This window comes from Desarmillaria tabescens (genome assembly GCF_030435595.1).
Source record: "Desarmillaria tabescens strain CCBAS 213 chromosome Unknown EV420scaffold_49, whole genome shotgun sequence".
Taxonomy (NCBI): domain Eukaryota; kingdom Fungi; phylum Basidiomycota; class Agaricomycetes; order Agaricales; family Physalacriaceae; genus Desarmillaria; species Desarmillaria tabescens.
Window position 1 is genome coordinate 211,735 of NW_026848348.1, and position 14,351 is coordinate 226,085.

Sequence of the window (14,351 nt, forward strand, 5' to 3'; positions counted from 1 at the left end):
TCGTAACTCGTTTCACTCCTTCCAATGATGACGCCATCCTCATGAATTAGCCCACACACATTGGCGGTACGGGTACCTGATCTAAATATGTTCAGAAGGAGCTGTGCGATATTTGATAAGTCACTGGGTAGGTAAGGGTGGTTGCTATCCGCTAGAAGAAGTTCTGGGAGATGAATATAATGGCGAGGATCAGTCGAATTCGGTGATCCCTTTTCTCGGATGCCCGTGCGACGGAACATTGATATGTATATGTAGATTGCTTTGAAAGATCTAAGGAATCAAAGCCCGATGAGTAGCAAGTCAATGGCGGAATTACGGCGATCCAGATTGGTTATGCAATACGAAGATCAAGTTGAGATCAAGCCATTTGGTGTGAGGACCGCATTTGAGGATTTGGAATCCGGGCTGTGTACGAAGGTCTGGGTGAATTATTACTGTCTCTTATTTTAACAGATTTTTGACGCTGATCCAGAAAAGTCTCCAGCCCATTTTTGGGGTCGTTCGTTTGGGAACATGCCGACTGCATTTGATATGAACTGGAGTCCCATCGTTTTACTTCTAAGTTCTATCCTCTCCATCACTCAAGTTTCAGCTTGAAAAGCACGAGCCCCAGGACCAGTACGTATCAAAGATGCTCAGAACTTTGCAGGCACCATACACTCTAGAACGAGTCGAGTCGTTCCTGCCAAGGCCTTTCACCCTTTCAAACTTTCACCTTCTCGCAGCTCTCCGACTACCAAACCTCTCGGATGAAAAGTAAATCCGAGGTAGAAAGGTAATATCTTTGACACTTCTATGCAGCAATCACAACATTCAAACAGATAAATTTTGCAGACGAGAATGTGAAGCCGGTAGAGTATAATCCCATTCACATAGTCTGGTTTTCTTGATACTCTGGCGGTAGCTCATCATCCAAGTCATTCTGTCGACCCGGCTGCAGTCGTTCATTGAGCAACCTCAACAGCTCCTGTGTAGGCATATCCTCTCTTCTCTCGGCGTGCACCGGATTTGGCAAACTCGCGGCAGCCCCGAGTGGAGTCGTCAACTCGATCTGTACATTCACACTTCTCCCCGCCGTGTCTGTCTCCACTGCAACTGAGGATGAAGGGGACTCTCCTGTATTCGTAACCCCAGGGACATCTAGCATGTTTCGCCTGGTTCATATGATGCTCCGCTGATATCTCCGAAGAAACAGGAATTGATGTAGCCATGAATGGTGTAAGCATTCGTGGGGAAGAGTTGTCCACAGCAAAATGGTCCGTCGCCTTTTCGACGATGCTTTCTACGCAGGAGAAGGATGCCCACAATTATAATCACAACAACTGCCAGTCCACCCACAACACTGCCGACTATCACTCCAGTCGAGTTCTTTGTTGGCAACGGGGATGTGCTTGCACTTGAGCTAGGGACAGCACTTGAAGTGGGGTTATCACTCGATTTCGACGACGCCTGGTCATTTACAAGCTGTATTGCGCTGAGCAGCGAGCTTATTGCTACAGTCTGGTTATCACTGGAGAATGACGTGCTTGGCGGTCCTGTCCAGGGTGATCCGTATATGTTGGACCCGCCTGAGGTGGCATGCTCAATGACGGCATTATACTGCGCCAAAGTAAAATAAACTTTGTAAACCAGAGAAGTAGATTTTATGAGGGCTCACCTGCACGCCAATGTATTCCTTGATGTACTCGCGAAGATCTGAGGCTGTTTTATTGCGCTCATATAACGCCGTCAAGGCCCATACGATGTAATGCCCTCCAGTGTCCGTAGCTTTACCGCGAAACAAGAACGATGAGCTCTTGACATAAAGTTACGGACAAAAAGACGTACTAGAAATGATTCCGTCCAATCCTTGCCATAATGTACCAGTTGCAACGGCAAAAATAGTCCTGCGTAATCTAGCAGAAGTAACAATTCGGTATGTTGACAACCAGAGTTTGTTAGCACATACAAGGCTTCAGTTGACACGTTACGCGTGATATACGCTAGAGTGACCAATCCTTCAACGAAGATCCCGGTACTGGGAGCGTCTACCCTTGGAGATGTCGTGCAAGAGCTATTTAAATCCGACAATATATATTGCTTTACATCGCCGGACGGAGTGAGAAGATGCGACTGTACGAAATTTGCTGACTCGACGGCAGCATCAAGATACGTCTGGTTAGATGTTACTTCTGCCAATAGAGCTGAAACGCTTTGTCATAGTCAGCTAAGTGTATACCCCATATCAGAGGAGATTACAGTGCTCACACAAGAAAAAATCTGGTCGTACAGAGTTAGCCAAGAATTCAAAAAATTAAAAAAGTACACGAACCCAGTAGCCATATTGGAGATGATTGGGTCAGTGGGACCAGTAATCTGGCGTGTTGATTAATTAACGAGATGTGGATGTAAAAAGTGATTCACGTAATAAGTGCCACCCGCCATCGTCGCTGTGAACCAGAATCAGTATACAGATCAGTTGTAGTAATTTGTGACACTCACCGCCTTGACACGAGGTTGAGAGATTGAATTCCTTAACATATGTGGTGCCCGAAGCAATTTGCTCCTGAGATAATGTGAATCGCCTCGCAGAAGTCCATGATATCACGGCCAGATCGAGGAAGTCTTGGTCTTGATAAATGGCGTAAGCCCGAGCCGCAGCGTATCCATAATTCCTACGGAACATGAGGAACAAAACACCGTCAGCAGAAGATATGACTCACAGCTGTTATGGATCTGCCGAAATCCGGATATGCTAGCACGAGGCAAGGAGCGGTGATCGGAGCGAGGTAAGATTAATTAGGAGTGATGTACGTCGTTAGGGAATATAATGGATTCCGGCGAGGGTTCGTGAGGAGACCTGAGTGGTCCAGTTTGCGAAATAAAGGAAATCAGCAAGCGCGAAGCAATTACTGAGGGAAGTAGCCGGTAAGCGCGGAGCAATTACCGATATAGAAGGCCTGTAAGCGCGAAGCTATTACGGGCCGTGGGTGAAGGCAAGCGCTAAGCGTAACCTTCGGGTTGGTATTGGAAAGCGCTAGGCGTATCCAATGGGTTGTTCAGCAAGCGCTAGGCGTAACTGAGGGTTCACGCAGTGTGAGGGTACTGGAAGTAGTAGATTGATCAAGTATTCCCAATACAATGTTATCTACAAGTTTATATACTAAGGAAATGTTCGAGTCATTATTATTCTACAATGTTCTATAATATTCTAGTATCAATACGAAGAATAGAGAAAGTAAGAGAAAGTACGAGTGAGTCACTACTAGGACCGAGAAGGCCGAGTTCGGGCATGTGTTGACTCATGCACCGAATCAGTGGGTACCCAATATCCATAACAGCCCCCCCAGTCTACATATGCCTGAACGAGGTGAAGGGAAAGAAAAATTGAAGAATTAGAAAAGCAAACCTTATGGATTTGAATGTTCCGTGGTTGTCGGTCACAACTGTAACTTCGAACACATGGAAGTAAAGATTATCCCACACCCTGCACGTATGGAGGGCAAGGTTCATCAAATTCGGGAATCTCATTGCGTACAGACTTCTCGCTGCCAGATGAGTCAAGGATTAGGTTGAAATTCGCATTTTGAACTTGATCTGGCACTGCAAGTGAATCTGCGGATAAATGTCCTGAGTCAACTTTTACAGTAACTTCGAAATGGTTTCTGTCGCCAGAGACGTCAGGATGTCGTTCGGGTGACATACGATTAGAGGGAGCCCAAGAGGGCCAAGACTTCATGCGGTGAAGTTGGGAATCGGCGTGTGCCGGCTCCTGGGAACCCTTTCCAAAATAGGGATGATATTGATGATGGGCCCCTTGATATTGCCGTCTCGTCGATTCCGCGATTAATCCATTTACTCTCGAGATTGTGTCTAGGTTCTGGCATTGATTCGATGTTCCTTCGTTCTTTCCTTCGTCGATATTCAATGTGATCCTGATTTGGACTGTGCGTTGCATGTTTGCACCCAGATCCTGAATCAAATCTTCAAGTCTTCTTATTGCTCCGACGTGCCGGTTTCTTTCCCGATTATGCCATTTACCACTTGCGAAGGCTTCTACGTCCACGATTATACCTTTCGCTTCAAATTCCGATGCTTCATCATTTTGCTGTTCAGTTATGGCAACACTTGGATCAATTTCCGGAAGCGCCAGACTTGAATGCACAAGCAAGCTGGCTTGGGAGTTTCCCGAAGATAGAGTGGGACAGATGGCAATATGAATATAAATCATGGAGAAAGGTATGTGGTTTAGACTGGTGCCGAGCTGGATGTTCCCTAGCCGACCCGGCGCTGCAGCTATGTCTGGCGACGTCTTTGAGGTTATTCTCTCAAATTTGAGAGGCGGTGGGTATTCCACGACTCTACCTTCTGGTGACGATTGAACGAGTTTAGTCTTCACGACTTTTGAAGGTGCTGGCTGTTGCTGGCTCGTCATTTTCTGCTCTCTTTCCAATGCTCTCCTTATCTTCCGGCTCGGCGCTTTCTCTTCTCCAGTTTGAGATATCACGACCTTATCCTTCATGGGGATCACTATTCGACTTGCAGGCGTCAATCTCTTTAGCAAGGCATAGTTCTCCTTCATAGCTTTCGTCTCGCTCTGTTGCATCTGAGTCGGAATTGCTTCAGGAAGTATGCGCTGATTCCCTTTTCCTTTAGACTGCACAAATATGACGTCGGAAGGATAATTTAACAGGATATCATTCATCGGGGATGTGACGGATGCCTTGGGAGATCCGTCGGAAGGACCTGTAGTTGCTTGAGATATTGTAGGTAGGTGTGTTGGATTTCCACAGCATGGATTCACTGAATGATGGTCACGTTCATGAAGGCTTCGCTTGGCATGCATCTGAGGTGGAGATTCCGATTTGACTGGCTTGTACGCTGTTTGCTTAGTGTTGTTATCGCGACAGTGGGAAATCTTGTCCTCTGACTCGAAGACACCTTCAGATTTGTGTTTCTGCTGAGACTGAGGTCGTTTACTTTCCGTAGTGACCATCACTGACATGATACGTGGACTGCCGGTGCAGCTCATGATCGAATTGGGGTTCGCTGTTTGATCTGCAAGTGTCGATGTTTTTAGTGTGGTATGGTTCTCATCCTTTGTAGCATTTGTCTCACGCTGCTGTGTCTGAGCTGCAATTCCTTCTGGAAGTACACGCTGATTCCCTCCCCCTTTCGATGGCTTCGAACCAATGACGGAAGGAACCTTCAGCATGGGAGGAGGCGTCGAAGTTGTGAGGGATATTTCAAGAGATCTGTTAGCGAGACCTTTAGGTGGCTGAGGTTTCATAGGCAGATGAGTCGGATTCACGTCTCGTACATTTCCTGAGTGACCATCATCTCTTCGCAGATCTGTATATAAGTGAGACTTGTGAGGAGCAACCTCAGGCTTGGTTTCCTTTGCAGCCATTGCATTCAAGTCGCAAGGACCAACAGTACGGCTCGCAGGTCGTTGGAGATACGCAGATGAAAGGGTCGGAGCTGACTTACTCGAAGCAACAAATTGATTGTCTTCGGTTTCAAGGCTTAGCCCTGTGTATTGCCGAGAGGAAGGCAGATCCTTCGATTCCCTATCGCTATTACGACCACCAGCTGATTGCCAAGATTGTGGCTGGTGTTTACCTTCGGTCTCGCCCTTCATGGATATATCGCAAGGACCATCCAGGAAGCCCACTTCCCGTGTCTTCACTGATGGTAGAACAGGGCTAGGCTTGAGTGAGAATGGGGATTTGCTCACTTTGCTTCGAGGGTGGTGTCCGGTTGCCGAGGAATTTCGCTGCTCTGATTTATCTGTTATCGTCTGCATTGAGTGCGTCAGCTTTCCAGCATGCTTTCTCCATTCGTCAAGTGTGGGCCAAGGCTTGCCAGTCTCCCAATCATGATGGTTATCCATTTCTGCCAGAAAATACTCAATAGATGCCCGAAAACAGAGGGAGTACAGTTCGAAATCATTCTCGGTCATAAAGAGACTAATATCCTGGCCCCATGAAGGACAATCAAGATCTATCTCGTGTATAACAAGAGAATGACTGGCTTGCCGCTTTCGCTGTCGTAGTGCAGCCTGTAAGCGGGAGAAAATTGATGAGTCAATGCGCACTCCGAGATCACCATTTGATATACGAACAGCCCACGTCTGTCTCAATAACTTTTCTAGGAGCTCGAACTCATATCGGAATGTTTTCTCGTACTGGTCACGAGTGACTCCTACTGCATGACTAGGTCCGAGTTTGACATTCAGACTGTTCTTGAGTATTCTCAGAGCTACCCTTTTACGAGATACTAGCTCTGGGAATCGTACAAGCTCACAAGATGGTATCGATGTACATATAGCATTTCGCATGTCAACAGCAAATTCATTGTCCTCATCAAAGGTTCCATGTGCAAACGGGCCATCAAAAGGACGAAGATTTACCTGGAGAGTACTGTATTCCTCATCCGAGTGTCGCTGTCGTTTCCTCCTGGTACGAGGCATATGACTGATGGGTAGGCCCTTCAAGGAGTGACAAGAATGCTTTTCCCAAGGTGGAGGAGCAAATAGTTCCTGATGGCGAGTCATGTTGTAGGATTTGCAGGCGCGACAAGAACAGTATTTCCCACCAGGGTCAGGACGGAACGAAGATTTTGGCCAGGTCATTTCAAGTTGGAGACGACTGAAGAGATTTGGATGAATATAACGGGGTACCGGCTACGTTACTTTGGAAGCAATTAAAGTATAACAAATGGGAACCTATACTCAGGTCCCAATGTGTCCACCAATGTTATGGATCTGCCGAAATCCGGATATGCTAGCACGAGGCAAGGAGCGGTGATCGGAGCGAGGTAAGATTAATTAGGAGTGATGTACGTCGTTAGGGAATATAATGGATTCCGGCGAGGGTTCGTGAGGAGACCTGAGTGGTCCAGTTTGCGAAATAAAGGAAATCAGCAAGCGCGAAGCAATTACTGAGGGAAGTAGCCGGTAAGCGCGGAGCAATTACCGATATAGAAGGCCTGTAAGCGCGAAGCTATTACGGGCCGTGGGTGAAGGCAAGCGCTAAGCGTAACCTTCGGGTTGGTATTGGAAAGCGCTAGGCGTATCCAATGGGTTGTTCAGCAAGCGCTAGGCGTAACTGAGGGTTCACGCAGTGTGAGGGTACTGGAAGTAGTAGATTGATCAAGTATTCCCAATACAATGTTATCTACAAGTTTATATACTAAGGAAATGTTCGAGTCATTATTATTCTACAATGTTCTATAATATTCTAGTATCAATACGAAGAATAGAGAAAGTAAGAGAAAGTACGAGTGAGTCACTACTAGGACCGAGAAGGCCGAGTTCGGGCATGTGTTGACTCATGCACCGAATCAGTGGGTACCCAATATCCATAACAACAGCCCATATTCTATCTATTGTTGAGAATGACACCGTCAGTTATTCGGAAACTGCTCGCAGGAAACAGAACTAACACTGTATCAAGGTCGGTCAGCAGCGATCGAGAAGGTATAGTAAGAGCATACTGACAACTGATTCAAAAATTCAGACCTGACTGACTCTGCGAGTGCGAAACACTGTTTCAACGTTTGCTTGTACTTGGTTTGGTTTGTCAGTCTATCAAGTTCGGCCATTTGTGCGTAAAGCCTGCCAGCCGTTTCGTATGTGGTATCTGAGGATACTTAAAATGAAAGCGCAATGCTGGAATTTGAGTAAAACCCACCGTTGAATTGCCCATTGGGCTGGAGCATGCTAACCGCTTTTTCTAGAGCAGCGCTTGCAATGCTAATGCGGTCGTCCTTAGACGACGTGATGTTAGGGTTCTAGTTCTGGTATTAGCATTTGCTATTGTCGACCAGAGAAGCGATACCCACTTTCCAATAAATCGATGGTGTGAAGTCTTGTGCAGCGCTCGACGCTATAAACAGTGCCACCAGCATCCGTACAAGAAGGAGAGACTGCATTTCTAGAGACTAGATATGTCTGTCTTGGACATTAATGGGAATGATGAGCGGAAGATGAGCGAGCTAGGAAGAAGATGGGAATCGAGGCACTAAATAACTTGGAGATCGGCCAGAGGCTATGTAAAACAAGGTGACAATGATATCAGACCCTGGTTACAGAGGACGAGGAAGGTGATATTTATTGTTGTTGATGTTCCAAGGAGGATTCTTGATTCTTACTCGAAAGTGGATTTGTGGTAATAAGAATTTAGTAGAGGGGCCTCCTTACTAGTGGTGCGCGATCGGATTTTGGAACGCTATGCTGAGCAGTAGAACACGGAAAACAGGTAAGATCGAATATTGTCGTTGAGTGCTCGCACAGAGCACATCAAGGTTGAGGTTGATGAGGCTAGTGGCCATCCAAGATGACATCAGGCTAGAAACGGAGATTAGAACAATACTTGAACAAAGCAGACACATACGCATGTATCATTGCATATAAATGACAGGTTGCATGGTCCAGGCAATGGGTTACCCTCGTGAGCGAATGGACTCACTGTATAAATGCCTGGTATCTCAGTAATCAGCACAGCACTGTGAGGAGAGGCTTACCTGGGGTGGGGGGCAGAAGATCATCTGGAACAGGGAAGGGCGATGGTATCATCAGGTAGGTCGCATTCAGGTATGTTCGAGTCCACCAGGATTACGGGCCGATGCAGCCGATACTCCTAGAGACTCGTAGATGACTGGCCCAAACGAGTGCTATCCGATAGAGTGGCACAAAATAGAAGAACACCAGAGGGAGGAAACGGGACGGGGACAAAGGTATACACGCATTAATACTTTACTTAGGAGTGATTCCAATGTGAACTGAGCAAACCTGCAAAAGAGTCCGGCAATCGATCCGGTGTATTTGCACCTGTTCGTTTTAAAGTTCTCCAGGGACCCACCAAACAACCCCGCGCCTTATAGTGAAAGCGTAATCGCCTTCGCAGAAGGCAGGAAGGCAGGAACCAAGGCCTGACTTCCATTTGTTTGATGCACGGTAAATGGATTCAAAACCACCTTATAGTCAATGTCGTGATCCTTTGAATGAACTCAAACCGTAGTAGTAGACGTGATGCCACGAAGATTATATATTCCGATTACGACTGAACAATCATAGTCTTCCAAAACGCCGACCCAAGAGCAATCCTCCCAAGCTCCCCATCATTTTCCAATGCGGTCCAGTTATTGAGGGTGTGGGTGTATAACTCACGAACACGATTTGCGCAGCGGGGTTTAGCAGTCTGGAGAATACGTCCGCCATGAGCGTCTCGCAGCCATCGTGTTCTTTCCAGTGGGAGACCATCGCACGATCATGGGGCCGGATCCATACTGCGGTTCCACGGTTCCTGAGTATGACGTCTGTGGATGGAAGCGAACCGCATCGGGAGATATTTTGCTGGCGAAGGTTAGCAGGAGAAAGAGAGAGAATAAGTAGAGTTCGAGCGAGTTCAGCTCTGATGCATTGATGCCCAGGGATTGTCGCTCTCAGCTCAGATTGAGATGGAGGTCAGTGTGGCGTTGGCGCCGTCGACCCATCCGAAGAAGTAGCAAGGGAGGTGTGTGCTTTCCCGGTGAGGACGGGAGGGATAGTGTAGAAGTTGATGGAGCTCGCGAGGATGACGAGGATGGTTTCCGCAGTGAATATAACTTGGATGGAGTGGTCGTTCTGTGAGTGGAAGAGATGAATAAGGGTGGTTAGAACAGCTAGAGGACGCTTACCTAGATGTCACCTACGTTATCAAGGCGGGAGTTCTCGCCGGGCTTCCAGTTGTAAACGAGCATCCTGGAAATGTCTTCGATCTTCGGTGAGATATTATATGGATAGTGGGGGACCCACAGGAGCGAGCGTTAGTGTCGGTATATGGGAGGCTCTTGTGCCGGCCCAAGTCATGTTCTTGTAACATAGTGGCGGAAACAGAAAAGAACCGGCCCACGGTGATAAGCTTGACGACGCCCGTTGAGATGCTGCAGCACAATACATACACCCTTGTGCCACCTGAATCTCGCAACCATAAGGAATCCATAAAGAATTGAAGAAGATGCGAACAAAAAAGACGATTCCCGGGGAGGCGGGAATCTGCCCAGCGTGTGTGTTCGTGGTTGGCGAATGAATTTGGCGGGGCCTCGTGTAGTCAACGCATGCTCGCTAACGCTCGCAATTACTTCTCCAGTGATGCTGACTGGACGGAGGTCAATGTCGATGGTTTCATGCAAGGTTCCTGGGCTGTCCAAATGTAGGAATGCGATTTTCTGTGACATACATAAGTTAGCTGTTATTCATCAGACGAATGGGCGCTTACCCATCCAACGCCACGGTGATACTCGCTTCAGACTCTGGATCTCCTTGCCCCAGTAAATACCGCGACTTCTGTGATACGGCCAGTATCCACTTGTATTGGCTCCTCGGGACGAATTTGATCCGAGATGCAGGCGATTCAGCGAAGCTCGTCTCGCTCGCATCAGAGAAGTAGCCGAGTCGGCAGGCGTGACGTGTATGCCGGTGAGATCGGTGTTATTGAGGGAATACGGGAAACCATTGGAAAGGATGTCGAGTCTGAAAGCGTTTGTCCATATGTCGTATAATCATCTGAGTACGTGGAACTGTTTACACACCTGTAATCTCAGTAACAACCACTGTACAGAGCAGAGAGTCTCACCTGGCGGAAGAGAGGGATACCATGACAGGGAAAGAAAGCATCATCAAGAAAGTCGTACTCTTGGACGTTCGAGTCCAGCAGGATTAACCTTCCAGTTGTGAATCAGCATATGCCAGACATCATCGCTGAATGCCATGAAATCACCAGTGAGGTTGACAGGGAGAAGATATACATCGATGGAACAAATCTCGTGCGACGTCCCATTGTCATCCATGCGCAGCAGTGTAACTCTTCGTGACCTGTCCCAGTCAGTCGTCGTTCGTTCATCATATCAATAGGCGCTTACCCATACAACCACCACTGCTACGCTTGTCTCTGATTCTGAATCCGTGTTAAGCTTCAGCCCAGTGAATATCGCGCCTTTCAGTGACCACGGGCAGCACCTGTGCACACGCTCGAAATCCTAGATCGTCAAGGGGCCGACCAGATCCCTTTGGATACGGTCAATACCTACTCTTGTGCCGCCATGGGACGAAATTGATCTCGGTTGTAGACAACCCGGTGAATGGCATCTCGCTTTTCGGGGATAAACAAGGACGTGCGAGTCATCGAGACGCGATTTGGTAAGCACACCGTGTGCGCTGTTCGAGACCGGAATCATCGGTGGAATATGGGAAACCATTGCAGAAGATGTCGAGTCCGAATGCATCTGCCCATATGATGGGTCCGGTAACCTTGTGAGCGCATGGAACTGTTAGATGTCTGTAATCTCAGTAACCAGCGCTATATAGTTGGAGAATTCTCACCTAGAGAGAATAAGGATATCAAGCACAGAGAAGAAGATGATAGTTTAGATGAATGGGTTGTCAGGCAAGTTCTAGAGCATGTTATTCATGGACGTTCGAGTCTAAGGTAAACTACGGGCCGAGTACACCGGTGACTAAGCAGCTTGGATTCCCACGGCCTTCTCCTCCGATCTAGCACGCCAAAGGAAGAGCGAACAGTCAGCACTACGATTACTGCATTTTCGAGATCAATATCGTCCATGAGTTTTCCCCCACTGACTCTTCTGAGTAAAGGAACCTCGGCATCGTAGGCACACCCCTCACTTTCTAGATGGATTACAAGTCTGACCACAAACATTTCTCGCAGCTGCCCAAATGACTATACCCTCTTGGTGGACTACTAGCCACTCTGAAGTCGAAAGGGAAATGTAATATTCCATAAATACTTATGCTTCTATAATTAGTATCTTGATTTTGTCCTTATTGCAGCTATTGCTATCACCTGGTTCGCACTCGCCTCTGGATACACAGGACATCAACACGGCCCCGGTGTCCTCGGCTTCGTCCTTGGGTGCTCGTAGTATCGGGCGTGTCCCCGGAGGCTATACAACACTGCCAAAGGTTACCTACGACACGGACTTTCCTCCATTCTAGCCTGGTCACGAACCTATCTTGCTTTAGAGATCTCCTTACCCGTTTCACTTCGGAACGGCGTGATAATACACCTCTACTTTGCAGAAGGATGCTTACTGTGTAATTTGGCTGCGACAGCTGACCTTGACCAACATAAATAAAGCCTTTTCACCCTACCATGACGACATGTATGCTTTTCACTTGTTAAGAATCAGGGTATTTGAGCTAATACACGAGTTAATGAGTACTCAAGTAAAACCCAAGTCATGAGCGAGGATGTCCGTAAGCCGAGTTCCAGCCACCAAGAAGGATCCATAAGGGTGCTAACAAGTGCTAGGCGTAGTTAACGAGGGCGTCAGCAAGCGCTAGGTGTAACTGACTGGGTCTCCGAAAAGTGCTAGGCATAGTCGGAAAGCAATTGATTGGCAAGCGCTTGGCGTAACCGATCAGAGATGCTTAGTTCACACAATTAAGTGGACTTCGAAGATGAGTAAAATTAGCTTAAGATTCCAATACAATGGCAAGTACAATACTTATATACCACTAGTAAGGAAATGAGTCATTATTATTCTAGTATTCACAAGAAGGAAGGAGAAAGTAAGAGAAAGTAAGAGAAAATGATAGAAAATACCAGTAAGCCGAGGTCAAGGCCGAGAAGGCCGAGGATAGGCATGTGTTGACTCATGTGCAGACCGGAAAAGACACGAGATCCATAACATGGCCCTCCCAGTCTACATATGCTGGAACGAGGCACACACCAAGTGAATGAAAAGAATTAGACCAGGTAAGTATTGTAGATTTGAATTGTTCTGCTGATGGTGGCCATAACTTCACGAATCCTGGAATCAAGGCGATTCTACACCCTTCACGTATGGAGCACAAGGTTAATTGCCTTTGGAAATGGCATTACCGATAGGCCTTTTGCTGTTACATGAGTCGATGAGTCGAAGATTGAGTAAATGACAAACTTGTTCCGCAATAACAAGCATGTATATGGGTAAATACCTAAGGGCAACATTTGCAGTGGATTAGACCTTATTTTATGCTTGGATGGGTACAAACGAAGCTCGGACAATACACGAATAGAGGAAGGCTTCGTGCGATGAAGCGGGGAAACGGCAAGAGCCGGTTCCTCGGAGCAGTTTCCAAAACGGGAATGATATTGATGATGGGCCCCATCATTTCGCCGTCTAATCGATTCCACCATCGTTCCATTCACGCTCGAGATTATGTCCACCTTTGTGCATTGCCTTGAGGTCTCAACATCGTTCACTTCATTTCCTGATGTATGTAGACATCGCCTACGCCCAATGACTTCTGTATCAACCTCTGGTACTTGTGCAATCGGTGCTAGGCCTTTTGAACGCGCTAGAAGACTGGCTTTTGTATGTCCAGAAGGGATGATGGGATAGAATGCGATATACATGATAAAAAGGTCACCGGGTACGTCGTTTGAACCAGTGATGAGCTGAACACGCCGATTTATTTGATTGTTTTCAGTTTTCTCTGTCAAATTGGGTTTCCATGATACTGTATTGAATGCGACACACTGTGGATGCTCTGTGAGTAGTCGCTTTAACTCTTGTTTACTCGCTGCGACTTCTGCTATCATTGACAAGTGGAGGTAAGCAGAAAACCTGGGGAAACCAATTGATTCCGGAATAAGCAGACAAGGGAATTCCAATCGAGGTGAGTGCAGAATCCTTTGGCGATGCTGCTGTCGATCCCTGAGGCCAGTTATAACATCCCGTAGCACAGTAAGGATCGATGGAAATCGGGAATTCTGGGCTTTATGCAAAACTCGATGGGCCGCAATTTCTCCAAGTTCCTTATCTGCAAGATTGAAAGTGAAGCCGGGAAGGCAATTGAAGAAAGTCGTGATGGGTTTGCGTTCGGAGGCGGTGCTAAAATCTTTGGAGGCGGCATTTGGAAACGTCTGCGCCTTAATTCGGATAGCAAGTCGATGCGGATTACGCACTCTCCTAATACGCCGACTCCTTCGTGTGGTGCGTGGTCGCCGTTTCATCTTTTGGCTTCCCTTACGAATGTGGTAAAACCCCTTGCCAGGAATACGAACAGGACTGGTTGTATTCCAGTTTCCTATTGCTGTTAGAGAACAGCAGATGTTTGAAGTACGAAGGACAGAGAGTCGGTAAACGAGGTGATAGGGTGAGTCTTCTCCTTGCTGCCAATGAATCTCTCAGCTGATGTGTTGTTTGAAAAATAGGAAACATCGCCTCATCAGGGAGTAAACACAGGTCGATAATCTAGCGACACGTTCTAGATGTCGGAGCTCTCTTTGTACCGGATAACGCTTCAAATACTGACGAAACATTTGAGCCCAATGATGTGTTCCTGGTTTAATATTTATACTAGATTCAAAATTTTTTCCGTC

At 47.1% G+C, this 14,351-nt stretch overlaps 4 protein-coding genes across 4 annotated transcripts; all 4 read right to left on the reverse strand.

Moving 5' to 3' along the window:
• Positions 1 to 770: 770 nt before the first annotated feature.
• EV420DRAFT_1717411 (uncharacterized protein) lies at positions 771 to 2,665 on the reverse strand (the record flags this gene model as incomplete). Its single annotated transcript, XM_060479713.1, has 8 exons — positions 771 to 1,599; positions 1,658 to 1,767; positions 1,828 to 1,895; positions 1,949 to 2,191; positions 2,248 to 2,259; positions 2,312 to 2,355; positions 2,404 to 2,429; positions 2,482 to 2,665. The coding sequence occupies 8 exons, from the start codon at positions 2,663 to 2,665 to the stop codon at positions 1,141 to 1,143; spliced, it is 1,146 nt and encodes a 381-aa protein (XP_060325559.1). The 3' UTR covers positions 771 to 1,140.
• A 789-nt stretch (positions 2,666 to 3,454) lies between these two features.
• On the reverse strand, positions 3,455 to 6,717 carry EV420DRAFT_1717414 (uncharacterized protein; the record flags this gene model as incomplete). The annotated part of the gene is made up of 1 exon (XM_060479714.1): positions 3,455 to 6,717. The coding sequence occupies exon 1, from the start codon at positions 6,611 to 6,613 to the stop codon at positions 3,455 to 3,457; it is 3,159 nt and encodes a 1,052-aa protein (XP_060325560.1). The 5' UTR covers positions 6,614 to 6,717.
• A 543-nt stretch (positions 6,718 to 7,260) lies between these two features.
• Positions 7,261 to 8,275, reverse strand: EV420DRAFT_1572096 (uncharacterized protein). Its single transcript, XM_060474344.1, has 4 exons — positions 7,825 to 8,275; positions 7,674 to 7,773; positions 7,477 to 7,622; positions 7,261 to 7,365 (listed from the first exon to the last, which is right to left on the reverse strand). The coding sequence occupies exons 1-4, from the start codon at positions 7,912 to 7,914 to the stop codon at positions 7,324 to 7,326; spliced, it is 378 nt and encodes a 125-aa protein (XP_060325561.1). The 5' UTR covers positions 7,915 to 8,275; the 3' UTR covers positions 7,261 to 7,323.
• Positions 8,276 to 9,448: 1,173 nt separating this feature from the next.
• On the reverse strand, positions 9,449 to 9,723 carry EV420DRAFT_1648372 (uncharacterized protein; the record flags this gene model as incomplete). The annotated part of the gene is made up of 2 exons (XM_060478144.1): positions 9,449 to 9,607; positions 9,676 to 9,723. The coding sequence occupies 2 exons, from the start codon at positions 9,721 to 9,723 to the stop codon at positions 9,449 to 9,451; spliced, it is 207 nt and encodes a 68-aa protein (XP_060325562.1).
• Between the last annotated feature and the right edge of the window lie 4,628 nt (positions 9,724 to 14,351).